This window comes from Periophthalmus magnuspinnatus, chromosome 3, assembly GCF_009829125.3.
Source record: "Periophthalmus magnuspinnatus isolate fPerMag1 chromosome 3, fPerMag1.2.pri, whole genome shotgun sequence".
NCBI classification, from domain to species: Eukaryota; Metazoa; Chordata; class Actinopteri; order Gobiiformes; family Gobiidae; genus Periophthalmus; species Periophthalmus magnuspinnatus.
In genome coordinates, this window is record NC_047128.1 from 689,851 (window position 1) to 705,689 (window position 15,839).

General features: G+C 44.3%; 2 protein-coding genes across 2 annotated transcripts in view; both read left to right on the forward strand.

Annotated features, from left to right (window-relative positions):
- adamtsl3 (ADAMTS-like 3) overlaps nt 1-10,104 on the forward strand; it is a 185,272-nt gene extending 175,168 nt beyond the window's left edge. The window contains exons 28-33 of the mRNA XM_055232542.1: nt 139-384; nt 2,318-2,501; nt 4,475-4,694; nt 6,676-6,779; nt 8,055-8,281; nt 9,764-10,104. Coding sequence (XP_055088517.1) covers nt 139-384; nt 2,318-2,501; nt 4,475-4,694; nt 6,676-6,779; nt 8,055-8,281; nt 9,764-9,879 — 1,097 coding nt within the window. The 3' untranslated portion in view covers nt 9,880-10,104. The remainder of the gene's footprint in view (nt 1-138; nt 385-2,317; nt 2,502-4,474; nt 4,695-6,675; nt 6,780-8,054; nt 8,282-9,763) is intronic.
- Nucleotides 10,105-15,208: 5,104 nt separating this feature from the next.
- efl1 (elongation factor like GTPase 1) overlaps nt 15,209-15,839 on the forward strand; it is a 189,007-nt gene continuing 188,376 nt past the window's right edge. Inside the window, exon 1 of the mRNA XM_055229179.1 lies at nt 15,209-15,303. Coding sequence (XP_055085154.1) covers nt 15,213-15,303 — 91 coding nt within the window. The 5' untranslated portion in view covers nt 15,209-15,212. The remainder of the gene's footprint in view (nt 15,304-15,839) is intronic.

Genomic DNA, 15,839 nt, shown 5'->3' on the forward strand with positions numbered 1-15,839 from the left:
GACGTACGAATCTGAGTCAGAGAAAAGAAATGATTTGAGAGAGGACGTGACGACGCCATTTTTGTTTTGTGAATTCCATGTTTGAACATAAATGTGACCTCAGACGCGATCGATCTCCTGTTTTTCTTGTGTTTTTAGGCTGTCCAGTCGTCCCTCATCACTCCATCCCTGTGCGCTGGTCCTTTAACAACCAGAGTCTGGAGGAGGGGCCTCATCAGACCCACCACACCCCCACCTCTGCCCCTCGGTACAGGGTTCTGGCCGGAGGGAGGGCCCTGGAGGTCAGCACGGTCCAGGTCCAGTTCTCGGGGCGGTACCAGTGTGAGACGGTCCTGAGCGCCGGACGCCAGCCCCTCACCGCCTGGATCTACGTCCACGCTCAAGGTACGAACACGGATCTACGTCACACACAAAGGTACGAACACGGATCTACGTCCACACAAGGTACGAACACGAATCTACGTCACAAGGTACGAACACGGATCTACGTCACACACAAGGTACGAACACGGATCTACGTCACAAGGTACGAACACGGATCTACGTCACACGGTACGAACACGGATCTACGTCACAAGGTACGAACACGGATCTACGTCACAAGGTACGAACACAGATCTACGTCACAAGGTACGAACACGGATCTACGTCACACGGTACGAACACGGATCTACGTCACAAGGTACGAACGCGGATCTACGTCACACGGTACGAACACGGATCTACGTCACAAGGTACGAACACGGATCTACATCACAAGGTACGAACACAGATCTACGTCACACGGTATGAACACGGATCTACGTCACAAGGTACGAACACGGATCTACGTCACACGGTACGAACACGGATCTACGTCACAAGGTACGAACGCGGATCTACGTCACACGGTACGAACACGGATCTACGTCACAAGGTACGAACACGGATCTACGTCACAAGGTACGAACAAGGATCTACGTCACTACGGTACGAACACGGATCTACGTCACAAGGTACGAACACGGATCTACGTCACACGGTACGAACACGGATCTACGTCACAAGGTACGAACACGTATCTACGTCACAAGGTACGAACAAGGATCTACGTCACAAGGTACGAACACGGATCTACGTCACACGGTACGAACACAGGATCTACGTCACAAGGTACGAAACAAGGATCTACGTCACAAGGTACGAACACGGATCTACGTCACAAGGTACGAACGCGGATCTACGTCACACGGTACGAACACGGATCTACGTCACAAGGTACGAACACGGATCTACATCACAAGGTACGAACACAGATCTACGTCACACGGTATGAACACGGATCTACGTCACAAGGTACGAACACGGATCTACGTCACACGGTACGAACACGGATCTACGTCACAAGGTACGAACGCGGATCTACGTCACACGGTACGAACACGGATCTACGTCACAAGGTACGAACACGGATCTACGTCACAAGGTACGAACACAGATCTACGTCACACGGTATGAACACGGATCTACGTCACAAGGTACGAACACGGATCTACGTCACAAGGTACGAACACGGATCTACGTCACAAGGTACGAACACGTATCTACGTCACAAGGTACGAACACGGATCTACGTCACACGGTATGAACACGGATCTACGTCACAAGGTACGAACACGGATCTACGTCACAAGGTACGAACACGGATCTACGTCACACGGTACGAACACGGATCTACGTCACAAGGTACGAACACGGATCTACGTCACACGGTACGAACACGGATCTACGTCACAAGGTACGAACACGGATCTACGTCACACGGTACGAACACGGATCTACGTCACAAGGTACGAACACGGATCTACGTCACAAGGTACGAACACGGATCTACGTCACAAGGTACGAACACGGATCTACGTCACAAGGTACGAACACGTATCTACGTCACAAGGTACGAACACGTATCTACGTCACAAGGTACGAACAAGGATCTACGTCACACGGTACGAACACGGATCTACGTCACAAGGTACGAACACGGATCTACGTCACAAGGTACGAACAAGGATCTACGTCACAAGGTACGAACACGGATCTACGTCACACGGTACGAACACGGATCTACGTCACGAGGTACGAACATGGATCTACGTCATGTCGGAGCGGGTGAGCATGCGTGAGCGTCATGTGACCGGAGTGGGTGAGCGTCATGTGACCGGAGCGGGTGAGCGTGCGTGAGCGTCATGTGACCGGAGTGGGTGAGCGTCATGTGACCGGAGCGGGTGAGCGTGCATGAGCGTCATGTGACCGGGCGTCGTTTGTTGTTGTTGTGCAGAGTACGGCTGGCGTCTGGGGGACTGGACGACCTGCAGCGAGTCGTGCGGCGGCGGAGGGACTCGCCTGAGGAGGGTCAGCTGTGTGTCCGTCCTGGGTAAAGACGCGCCCCTGTCCATGTGCCGACACCGCCCCAAACCCCTCAGCTCCCCCGTCCCCTGCAACGCCCAGGACTGTCCCCCCAGGTCAGTGTCCCACGTACGAATCTCCTGTCGTACATTATTCTCATCGACGCTCGCAGTTTTAGCGGCTAATCTGCGACCAGGAACCGTATTTGGAAATTCGAGCGCGAAACAAAAGAGCCAATCAGGAGCGAGTATAAATGAAGACTTAAGTTGGTTATTTCTAGCCTGGCAAAACCGGACTGGCCTCTGTCTGTGTTTTTTTTACAGATTAATTAACCTCAGTCTGGTCCCTCGTCCTCGTCCAATCAGATCCGTTTATTCCAGTGACACGTGTGAAACGAAGGAGCTCATTGGTCGACTGTGATTTACAAATAAAATCACATTTCTCTCACCTCAGATTAACAGAAATCGGACATGTTTTTCAGCTCCGTGTGATTTTTTTTCTTTAACATTTCCAGTACGCACAGCTCACACTTGTCCCTGATTGGCTAAGGCACCTGTCAATCACCGGTGATCAGACCCACATGTTCGTTAAGTGTTGGTTTTGTGCGTAAACCCTGAGCTCATTGTGTTTGTCGTTGATTCTTTTCAGCTCTTAAACTTCATCTGATAATATTTATTAGTCTGTAACATCTCCAAAGCTCAAAATGCGACGTTCCACCTTGTGATGTCATCAAGTGGTAGTTTTCAAGTTAACTCCTCCTCCTTTTACCTTTAGTTCAGTAGACAATTGAGCGACTCCAGATTAGCTCAAATGATCCAAACGATTCAATAAATGAAGGTGTGTGGAGTTTAAAAACACAGTGGAGCACTTCCTGTATCACCACACGATGACATCACAAGGTGGAACAGAGTGTTTTCAGTTATAAATCTGCAGGTTTCTGTGTTAAACATGTGAGGATGAAACAAAAAAAAACACAATTCCAGGTCTGTGTTTGACGAAGAAAAAAGAGAATAGAGTCACGTGGGCCCTTTAAATATTCACACCTCACCGTCTGTGGTTTCACTTTCACTTTCACTTTCATTTCAGTGTTTTTGATCGACTCCATTATTAATATTTTCCGAGCTTTGGTCAGATCAGACGCCCAGTGTGAGTTTGGACCCCGGATCGCCCTCACGCTCCCCCCGGGTGGTCCCTGTGTCACGCTGTTTTTCCCATCATGCTTTGTGGCAGCCAGTCCAACACTGTCATTTCATGCGGTGACGTCGTTCTGCCAGAAGGGGGCGACACACTGATCTGCATATTGATTACAAGTCGTGTAAATATCTTAAAAGGAAATTCACTCATTTTAAATAATGGGTCATTTCTACTAGACCCTAGAATTTAACATATTAAAACCAAAATCTGCATAAAAACAGTATTCAAGTTACAAGTCAGATCTGTGGAGAGGCGAGTTCACTTACAGTAAGGACGTCCGCGTAGAAGATTGTCCTGGGATTTTTTGGGCCGATGTTGTGTTATTCTCTGACCCCATCTGAGAGTATGACATCATCGCGGTGTAGAGTCTTCCGTGGAGGTGCGACGCTAGCAGGAGGCACTGCTCTGTCTGAGGCTCTGTTAGACTTTAATCTGAGTTTTGTTTTAACTCAATCTGACCAGAAAGAACTGATTTATCTGAACTACAACAGATGAAAAAAGTCCCTCTCAAATAACAACACAGTCACAAGCTAGCAGTAGCATTAGCATTAGCATTAGCCAGCAGTTTTTCGGTTAATCACTCTCCACAGGAAAATAAACGTTTTTAAATCACTTTTTTAACTGTGTTGCTCTCGTGTGCGTTGCGTCTCTATAATATCTGCTGAACATTCCTCCATACACATACATGTAGAACACCCCCAGTGTGACGTCAGTGCAAAATTATCAACACTATACAACTTAGTAATAAAACGTCTACATTTATTTTAAAATATTCACATAAAAAATATCAACTTGAAATGACGTTTTTCTGATTCTGTGTCTGTGTCTGTGTTTGTGTGTGTTTGTGTGTATCGGTGTGTGTGTTTGTGTCTGTGTGTGTGTGTCTGTGTGTCAGGTGGGTGGTGTCAGACTGGTCTAAGTGCTCCTCCTCCTCCTCCTCCTCCTCCTCGTGTGGGGCGGGGCTTAAGCACAGACAGGTGGTGTGTCAGCAGCTGGACGCCCGCGGCTCCACCCGGACCCTCCCGTCCCGCTCCTGCGACGAGCCCCGCCCAGAACAAACACACAACTGCACCGCCCACAACTGCCCCGTGTGGGTCACGGGCCCCTGGGGGAAGGTACGAAGATACACACACACACACACACACCCCCACACACACACACACACACCCCCACACACACACACAAATGGGCCCTTTAATAGAGTAAAATGGGCCCTTTAATAGAGTAAAATGGGCCCTTTAATAGAGTAACATGGGCCCTTTAATGGAGTAAATGGGCCCTTTAATGGAGTAAAATGGGCCCTTTAATGGAGTAAAATGGGCCCTTTAATGGAGTAAAATGGGCCCTTTAATGGAGTAAAATGGGCCCTTTAATGGAGTAAAATGGGCCCTTTAATGGAGTAAAATGGGCCCTTTAATGGAGTAAAATGGGCCCTTTAATGGAGTAAATGGGCCCTTTAATGGAGTAAAATGGGCCCTTTAATAGAGTAAAATGGGCCCTTTAATAGAGTAAAATGGGCCCTTTAATAGAGTAAAATGGGCCCTTTAATAGAGTAAAATGGGCCCTTTAATAGAGTAACATGGGCCCTTTAATAGAGTAAAATGGGCCCTTTAATGGAGTAAAATGGGCCCTTTAATAGAGTAACATGGGCCCTTTAATGGAGTAAAATGGGCCCTTTAATGGAGTAAAATGGGCCCTTTAATAGAGTAAAATGGGCCCTTTTATAGAGTAAAATGGGCCCTTTAATAGAGTAACATGGGCCCTTTAATAGAGTAACATGGGCCCTTTAATAGAGTAAAATGGGCCCTTTAATAGAGTAAAATGGGCCCTTTAACAGAGTAAAATGGGCCCTTTAATAGAGTAAAATGGGCCCTTTAAACAGAATAAACAGAATAAAAACACACACATTCTGTTTTTCCTCAGATAAACGCTGCAGGTTTGTTTCACTTTGACAGTCACAGAAGAAGCGTTTGATTAATTTTGTTTTTTAATGTTAATGACCAAGAAAATATTCAGATATTCGTGTCCGAGTGCGTGACTGCGCTCGTCTTCAGTCTGAGATTCAGTTTTTAAAATGAGAGAAATAAGGATCCATTTTGTCTGAGCTCGTGTTTCTCTCTGAGGGTTTTTAAAGTGAAATACTCTGATTTAAAGTGTTTGGTTCATGTTCATCTCCAGTTTACTCTCGTCTGATTTGACCTGGTTCTCTCACTGTGACAAACACCGGCTCAAGGGTGACGTGTTTTGCCCAAAGACACAACAGCAGTGTGCCAATGGATTATAGAAGGAATCAAACTTCAACCTGATTAGTTACATTCATGTTTGTAGTTTGTGTGATTGACAATACTCCATAATTTATACATTTGTTTTGTAAAGTGATAAATGGAAATAAAATAAATAAATAAATAAATAATAATAAATAATAAAAATAATAATAAATAATAAATAAATAAATAATAATAATAAATAATAATAAATACAAATAAAAAATAAAAAATTAATAAATAAAAATAATAATAAATAAAAAATATATAAATAAATAATATGGTGAATATTTCTGGAATTAAGAATTTAATGTATTATTTTTTATTTTTTTATTTTTGGTATTTATTTATTTAACAATATTGGCATAAATTAAAAATAATAATAATAATTGGGAGGATCTCAATAACAAAAATCTGAATAAATTCTTGCAGTGCATCAGAAATTTGTCAGTTGATATTTAAATAATCAAAAGAAAAGGAAAAATAGTAATAATTGTTTTTTTTTTTTTTAATTTTCTGCTCAGCTCTTTTTGCATCATTTTTGTAAAATTATAAATCAAATGTCAGATATTACAATTTGCAAATCCTCAAAACAACAAATCATTCATATAATCAGGCCCGTCAGCAGAAAATTGGGGGCCCGGGGCAAGAACCCTCATACGGGCCCCCCTAATACAAATACATGGGAAGAGGGTCAGATTCTGGGACAGCAGACCCTTTGTCCCCCCCGTCACGTCCTCTGCAAATGTTTATAATTCTGTTTTATTTCTTTTGTCCAGTATCACTCGTGTAAATGTTTTTGTCGTTGTTTTGTTGTTGTTGTCGTCCTCAGTGCTCGGGCCGCTGTCTGAGCCCCTCCTCCACTGTCCAGAAGAGGTCTGTCCTGTGTCAGCACCTGAACGGGACGGCCCACTCGGACTGTGACCAGAGCAGCAGGTAAAAACACAGAGTGAAGGGCCCACATTACCTTAAACGGCCCAGATTACCTTAAACGGCCCAGATTACTCGACCCTCTGATCTGTTTTAATGTCGTTTCCTCGTCACACACAGACCTGGAGTTGTGTTTTGTTTCATTCTCACATGTTTAACTCACAAAAACACTCTGTCCCACCTTGTGATGTCATCATGTGGTGATACAGGAAGTGCTCCACTGTGTTTTTAAACTCCACACACCTTCATTTATAGAATCATTTGGATCATTTCTGGAGTTGTCTCTTATCTCGACTGAACTAAAGGTAAAAGGAGGAGGAGTTAGTGTGAAAAACTCACACTGATGTTTTTGTGCAGCTCAGTCTCAGATTATAATGAAACTGAAACTGAAACTATTATTTAAGTTATAAAAAGTAAAGAGTGAGACTCAGGTCCAGGTCTGAGTCAGGACTGGAACAGGACAAACCCGGGACAGAGCGAAAGGCCAGAGTGTCCCAGAGGACGGAGACACAGAGCTGACATTTAACTGGAATGGGACAAAGATAAGAGAGAGTAAGAGGAGGGGGGGGGGGGGGGGGGGGGGGGGGGGGGGGGGGGGGGAGGAGAGGAGGGGGGGGGGGGGGGGGGGGGGGGGGGAGGGGGGGGGGGGGGGGGGGGGAGGAGGAGGGGAGAGAGAGGGGGGGGGGAGGGGAAGAGAGAGGAGGAGGAGGAGGAGAGAGGAGGAGGGGAGGAGAGAGGAGGGGAGGAGAGAGGAGGGGGAGGGAGAGAGGAGGAGGGAGGGGAGAGGGGAGGAGAGAGAGGAGGAGGGGGAGGGGAAGAGAGAGGAGGAGGGGAGAGAGAGAAGGAGGGAAGAGAGAGGAGAGAGAGAGGGGAGGAGAGAGAGGAGAGAGGAGGAGGGGGAGGGGAGGAGGGGAAGAGAGAGGAGGAAAGAGTCATTGTCATTTTTTAAGAATACTGCACATAAAAAAAAAACAAAAACATTCATTCTTACTGTGAGCGGGGACGCCTCTCCACAGATGTGACCTGTAACATGGCTAGAGGCGTCTGCTCGTCTCCATGGAGATTAAGCTGTTTAATGCTACAGTGAGGAATATTTCAGACAAAACAAAAACATGGAGACAAGAGACAGAGAGGGGAAAAAAAACATTTATTGAGTCGTCTCTTATCCTTATCCAGACGACAGTGGCTCAGTTGGTAGAGCGTGTCACTGATGGAGACACTTCACCTCCTCGCCCCCGTGTCCGTGTGGCCTCCTCACATGCTCCTCCCTCTCCTCCTCAGACCCCCGGCGGTGCGTGACTGCTCCTCTGACCTGTGCAGCGTGCAGTGGCGCCCCGGGCCATGGGGGGGCTGTAGCGCGCCCTGTGGCGGCGGGTTTCGTTCTCGCAGAGTGGACTGTGTGCACCTCCGCACGGGACGGACCCTCGCCCAGCAGCACTGCGCCTGGATACAGAGACCCCCGACCTGGCAACCCTGCTCCTCCGACTCCAGCGACTGCACCGCACAGAGTAAGACACGAGGAAGAGGAGAAGAAGAAACGTTTACACTGCACTTTCACTTTCACTTTCACTTTCACTTTCAGTTTGGTTTAAAAACGTGAAAAAAAGGAGTAGTTCATTTGAAACAGTTTGCAGTTGTTCCTCATTGACCCTATGCATCCAGACTGTTGTAATTATTCACCAAGATGAGTTTATAAGCACAACTGTCAGAGGCCAGAGCGGAGGTTTGCTAACAACAGCTAGCAGGATAACGCGCACTTCCTGATACTCAGACAATAAAACACAACTAAACTAAAACCAAAACGCACACTCTCTTTCTTTTTCTCCCATGTTTTGACTCTGCTCCTCGTCAAAAACTCGTCTGTCGAGGTTTTAGAGTCGTCCATGTTTGAATAATCTAGAGATCTCTCCCAGGCCCTATTCAAACTCTCCTCATGTTTAGCTGTGATTAAAGCGAACGATCGAAATATGTGACGCGCCCCACAGAAGTGTGATATGTCCTCTTTAACACCTCCCCTTTAAGAAGGAGGTGCATCTGTTTGCATGTTCTCCTCCTTCTCTTTACATGTTCTCCTCCTCTTGTGAAGGATCTGTTTGCATGTTCTCCTCGTCTCATGTTGCTGTTTACATGTTCTCCTCCTTCTCTTTGCATGTTCTCCTCATCTCATGATGCTGTTTGCATGTTCTCCTCCTTCTCTTTACATGTTCTCCTCGTCTCATGTTGCTGTTTGCATCTCCTCCTCTTGTGAAGGATCTGTTTACATGTTCTCCTCCTCTCATGTTGCTGTTTTCATGTTCTCCTCATCTCAGGTTGCTGTTTTCATGTTCTCCTCCTTCTCTTTGCATGTTCTCCTCCTCTCATGTTGCTGTTTGCATGTTCTCCTGTCGTCCTGATGCTTGTCCTGTCGTTGCAGGTGACTGCACAGACAGCTCTGTGTTCTGTTTGCATGTTCTCCTCTTGTGAAGGATCTGTTTTCATGTTCTCCTCCTTCTCTTTGCATGTTCTCCTCCTCTCATGTTGCTGTTTTCATGTTCTCCTCCTTCTCTTTGCATGTTCTCCTCCTCTCATGTTGCTGTTTGCATGTTCTCCTCCTTCTCTTTGCATGTTCTCCTCCTCTCATGTTGCTGTTTGCATGTTCTCCTCCTCTCATGTTGCTGTTTGCATGTTCTCCTCCTCTCATGTTGCTGTTTGCATGTTCTCCTGTCGTCCTGATGCTTGTCCTGTCGTTGCAGGTGACTGCACACACAGCTCTCAGTTCTGTTTGCATGTTCTCCTCCTCTCATGTTGCTGTTTGCATGTTCTCCTCCTTCTCTTTGCATGTTCTCCTCCTCTCATGTTGCTGTTTGCATGCTCTCCTCCTCTCATGTTGCTCTTTTCATGTTCTCCTGTCGTCCTGATGCTTGTCCTGTCGTTGCAGGTGACTGCACACACAGCTCTCAGTTCTGTTTGCATGTTCTCCTGTCGTCCTGATGCTTGTCCTGTCGTTGCAGGTGACTGCACACACAGCTCTCAGTTCTGCAGTGTGGCCTGGAGGCTCCTGTGCCACTCGCTCGTCTATAAACACAGATGCTGCTCGTCGTGTTCACAGCGCGTGGACTCCCCCTAGTGACGCCCGGAGGAACTGCACCGCCTTTAATGAACTGAAGGACTGAGACGCCTCCGGGACGAGCAGATGGACTGAGTGTGGGACGGTTTTGGTTTGGACCTGAGACGTGAACCAAGAAAGACCAGGGCTGTGTCCGAATGTCCACGCTGTGTCCTACAGGGGGCGCTGTGTAGGTTTTAGTGTTAGTGGCGTCGTATGAGCCGCAGGTGAAAACACGACGTAATGAAGCCGACGGCGGACGGCCCAGTGTGTCCAGTCTGTCAGAAATGATTTAAAATAAAGAGGCAAAAAAAACCTGCACAAACTAAACCTTTATCACCAAAAGAGAGAGGGAGGAGAAGAATTTTTCAGTTTTCTGGAGACGTCTGCAGATTTGTGGACATGTCTGTGTTAGACAAAAGAATAAAAAACATAGTCTGTTTACATGAGATCCACTGATTTAAACTCGTCTGATTATTATTATTCCATAAAGACTTGAGCCAGTCCAGTCTGACCAGGATTTATCACACAAATCATGTTTTTTAGACTTTATCTCCCAGAGTCACATGACCTGAGTCACATGACCTGAGTCACATGACCTGAGTCACATGACCTGAGTCACATGACCTGAGTCACATGACCTGAGTCACATGACCAGAGTGTAGAGAGCTGTGTCTGAATCTCTACAGGGTCCTTTAAATAGTGTAGGTCTGTGGAGCGGGGGGTGAGGAGCAGGTCTGTGGAGCGGGGGGTGAGGAGCTGGAGGAGACATTCGGACACAGCCTGGATCATGTTTGTCCTCCATCTGCACCACCAGCCTCCACCCTCCTCCTACAAGACGACACAGATCTCCTCTAAAAACGGCGCCTCCTCCTGGATCTTTAATGAAAGGAGCTCGCCCCCTGGAGGACGGAGGGAGAAACACAGACGACCTCCCAGAATGCACTTTGATGAACCTGTCCCTCCAGTGTTTGAGATCAAGTTTACAATGAGTCACATTAAACAGGCTGTTTAAAGCTGCATTGTGGAACTTTTCTGAGTGTCCTCCACCTGCTGGCCTCACACAGATGTCACTGTGTCTGGAATGTTCCACAGTTGGGCATTAATCTTGTTTATCTTGCATTTTTATAACAGGTCGTTATTTTATTACTCAGAAAATACTATATTCTTAAACATGTATCCTCCGCAGATCTGACCTGTAACTTGGCCTCGCCTGCTCGTCTCCACGGAGATGAGTTTGTTTAATGCCGCACTGTGGGACATTTCTGACACATCAATGACATTTCCATAGAGATGAGTCAGAGACGGAGGGTTTAACTGCAGAGTACAAGTAGAAAAGTACTTTACTCGAGTACATTTTACCATGGTACTTTTACTCGAGTACATTTTACCATGGTACTTTTTACTTTTACTCGAGTACATTTTACCATGGTACTTTTTACTTTTACTCGAGTACATTTTACCATGGTACTTTTTACTTTTACTCGAGTACATTTTACCATGGTACTTTTTACTTTTACTCGAGTACATTTTACCATGGTACTTTTACTTTTACTCGAGTACATTTTACCATGGTACATTGGTTCAGCTCAAATCTTTATCAAAATCTCCACATTTGAAGCTTTAAAGACTCAAAATCTGTGAGAAATACTTTTACTTTTTGCTCTTCAAGTACATTTTAAACAGGGACTTTAATACTTTTACTTAAGTAGATTGTTTCATGTGATACTTTTACTTTTACTTGAGTATTTTTCTGCTCCAGTATCTGTACTTTTACTTCTTCCATTTCAGTTTAACTCAGAGAAAAGTCGTCACCACTGAACAGAAACACGAGACTCACCAAAGTAAAACTCCATCAGGACGGAAAAGTTCCACAGTGCTGCTTTAAATCTGACACGTCCTGAGTTTTGTTTTTCAAAGTATTTATTTGTATTTATTTGTTATTTTGGTAAAACTATAAATTATTTCCACACTGAACATTGAAAAAAATGATCCTCAAAATGAAACAAATTCTCAAAACAGACAAAACTAAAGTTGGACCAAACTTTTATTTTGAAAAAGTTTTTGTGAAGTGAATTTAAACTGAAAGAGATTTATACAGAGACAAAAAAAAACATCGAACCACGTCACAAAAAGACCAAGCAACTGATCATTTATGTATTTATTTTACTTTTAAAGGTCCTATAGTTACTCTTATGAGCTCAGAACACTCTGGTCCACCTTGTGATGTCATCAAGTGGTGTTTTTTTTTTTTTTTTTTAATTGAACAGCTCGAGATAAGAGACAACTCCAGGACTAAACCAGGACTGAACCAGGACTAAACCAGGACTAAACCAGGACTAAACCAGGACTAAACCAGGTCTAAACCAGGGCTAAACCAGGACTAAACCAGGACTAAACCAGGACTAAACCTGGACTGAACCAGGACTGAACCAGGACTGAACCAGGACTAAACCAGGACTAGACCAGGACTGAACCAGGTCTAAACCAGGACTGAACCAGGACTAAACCAGGACTAAACCAGGACTAAAACCAGGACTTAACCGGGACTGAACCAGGACTAAACCAGGACTAAACCAGGACTAAACCAGGACTAAACCAGGACTAAACCAGGACTAAAACCAGGACTAAACCAGGACTAAAGCAGGACTAAACCAGGACTGAACAAGGTCTAAACTAGGACTTAACCGGGACTGAACCAGGACTAAACCAGGACTGAACCAGGACTAAACCAGGACTAAAGCAGGACTAAACCAGGACTGAACCAGGACTAAAGCAGGACTGAACCAGGACTAAACCAGGACTGAACCAGGACTAAACCAGGACTGAACCGGGACTAAAGCAGGACTAAACCAGGACTAAAGCAGGACTAAACCAGGACTGAACCAGGACTAAACCAGGACTGAACCAGGACTAAAGCAGGACTGAACCAGGACTAAAGCAGGACTGAACCAGGACTAAACCAGGACTAAACCAGGACTAAACCAGGACTGAACCAGGACTAAAGCAGGACTAAAGCAGGATTGAACGAGGATCATATTTATAGAAAAGATCAGAGATTAGAGTCCAAACGCCCCCCCTGAGCGCCCCCTGAGTGCCCCCTGAGCGCCCCCTGAGCGCCCCCTGAGCGCCCCCTGAGCGCCCCCTGAGCGCCCCCTGAGCGCCCCCTGAGCGCCCCCTGTTGGTGGTGTTGGTTCGGTCCAGGTCTGCTGTACAGTGTTTTTAAATACGTTGGTGAAATATCATGACGAGTGTTTCAGGACGTTTATTTTCATACCATTTTTAACACTGAACATTAAAGCGGTTCTATCGGTCTGGCGTTTGACCCACTTTTTTACCTGCATGATGACGAGGTTTGCTCCGCTGTGACGTCACGTTTTTGCGTTGAAGTGTCCGTGGTCCTGTTTCTGCTTGTGGACCTGCAGTTATGAGTTTGACAAAGAAATAATTAAAGTGCTTTTGTTAACAACGCCAGTGGAATAAAGTCAGTTTACACAACGGAGACTGTCTCATGTGTGTGATGTGTGTGAACGAGTCAGATCTGTGGAACGGCTGGAATCAGAACACATTTTCAACAAGAGTCAGATCTTTTCTTTTCTGATTGACGCTGAACCAACACAAGAATCAGCTCAGAAGCAGCAGACGACACGAGAGACAGATTTATGAATGAAAAAAACATATTTAGCATCACGATAACAGTTTGATTTTTAATTATTATTATTGTAGAATGTTTTATTTTGATTATTCATAATTCCAAAGCCTTTCATTCCAAACCCATGTCTCTTCTGTCATATAAAAACATATAAAAAGAGACACTCTTTTGAATGGCTCTTTGAAATAAACAAATCCAAAAGATTCGGATCCCATAAAGAGCCAAAAGACCCATCGCTAATGTTTGTACAAAAGACAATAATATAAAAATAACACCAGTCACTTAACACTTATGTAACTGGAGGCGCTTCTACTTTACCTTTAATGTTCCACAGTATGGCATTAAACTCATCCACCATGCATTTATTCATTTACAGGCACATTATTGCTTTAAAAACTTGAAAAACATGTATTCTTATTGTGAGTGGGGATCGCCTCTGCTCAGATCTGGTGTGTAACTTAACCTGGTGATGCCGATTTACTTTCCTCCATAGAGATAGATGCCATTAATGCTGCATTCTGGGACATTATGGAGACAAAAAAGTGCTGCAGCCTCCATTAAGACAGTTTAAAATCACAAACGTGTAGTTATTCCTACTTTTTAAATATTAACTTATCCCTTTTATGCACAGTTTGGACTAATGTTGAATTTGCATGTGTTGTGTTGCGTTAAATAAAAACAAGAAAAATACGAAATAAACTATAAAAAGCCAAAAATCTAAATTATTTGACTTACATTTCCGAACAATATAGTTTAAACATATTTTTGTACATTGTAGCTTTCATTAAACATATGAATCTGCGTTTATATTTTAATATTTGTAGTGTTTTCTTAATGTTTGTGACCGCGGTTTCTCATTATCCGACTTCCGTGAACGCAGCACCAACGTCAGCGTAGTGGGCGGGGCTGACGCATTCAATCTACTTCCGGGAAAACAACGTGAGTCTAAACAGAGCCGAGCCTCCACATGGGATGGAAATAACAGCTTTTTCTTTGTTATATTAATAATCTAACACTTTTTATCTCCCTGTGGACGTGGGATAAGGTTGTTTTGTGCTACGGAAGTGAACGTTGTGGTCGTGTTTGTTTTGTTAGCTTAGTTAGCCTGAGTGAGAGCTAGCCACAAGTAGCTTCATCTCTGACAGCCCTGTATCTGCATTTACTCTGTTCTGTCACTTTGTTTTGCCTTAAATATGAATACTGTTTTATAATTTCCAGTCTAAACACTCGCTAGTTGCTTTATGTCACTGCTGTAGCTTGGCCTGACACAAAAACAACATTTTAAAGTCAGATATGTGACTGAAAATAACTACAAACTGTAAAAGATCCCATTAAAACTGATTTATGCCACTGACACATTAAAAAACCCTGTAAACACTTTTCTAACTGCACAATATGATTAAAATGCACGAGCTGAAAGAAATAAATAGTAATCAATGTATTTATAATGAGTCATAGTATTAATATTTTGACTCTTTACAGCTGAAATGTTATCAGAGTTCTAAAAGTTCTTCACTTGTAGAAATAAAAGTTAACTAAATAAATATAGACCCTGCAAAACTAATGTTCCGTCTGTCAGTTATTAAACAATAAGTGGATATAGTATTTACCGTGACAGATCCAGATATAGCCGTTAAAGCTCGGTGAATTGGTTTGGTTGGGTTTTAATCCTGATTTTTTTTCCCGTTATTAAAGTTTCACGATGGGGCACACGAGTTTGGACAAGATCAAGACTCTGCAGAGGAACCCGGCCAACATCAGGAACCTGTGCATCCTGGCTCATGTGGACCACGGTAAGTCATTTAACCGGAGTAAAGATGCGTGGGTTTGATCAGCTCGGTGTCACAGCTCTCACAAACACACAGGTACAAAGTATGTTACGGTATTTTAAACTAGAGATAGACTGATATGTCGACTTTTAAACGTGTAGGATATCAGACTTAAATCTCCAGAACGGGCCGGTATTTTGTTTTGGTCGCTCTGCTGTGTCCAAAATACACATAAAGCGTCATATGAACACTTTAATATGAAGAGATACTGAACTAACTGATGGATTTGAGGACAAAAAGTGGCTGTGGGTGAGTTGGTAGTCAAATTAAATGACATAAATAATAAATTAAATCGGCCCAAACATATCGGCGGAGTAGGTCTGTCAGGATAATTACCACGTCGACCTTTCGTTCAGTATATGTTGGAACAGTCGTCTTTGGGGTCAGTATTTATCGTGGGGAGTTTGTCTTTGTGCCAGTGGTGAAAATGTTGTTATTTTTTTGTTCTGTGTTGAGATTTGAGCCGTGAACGTTTGAACATGTGACTTTTATGAGTTTTT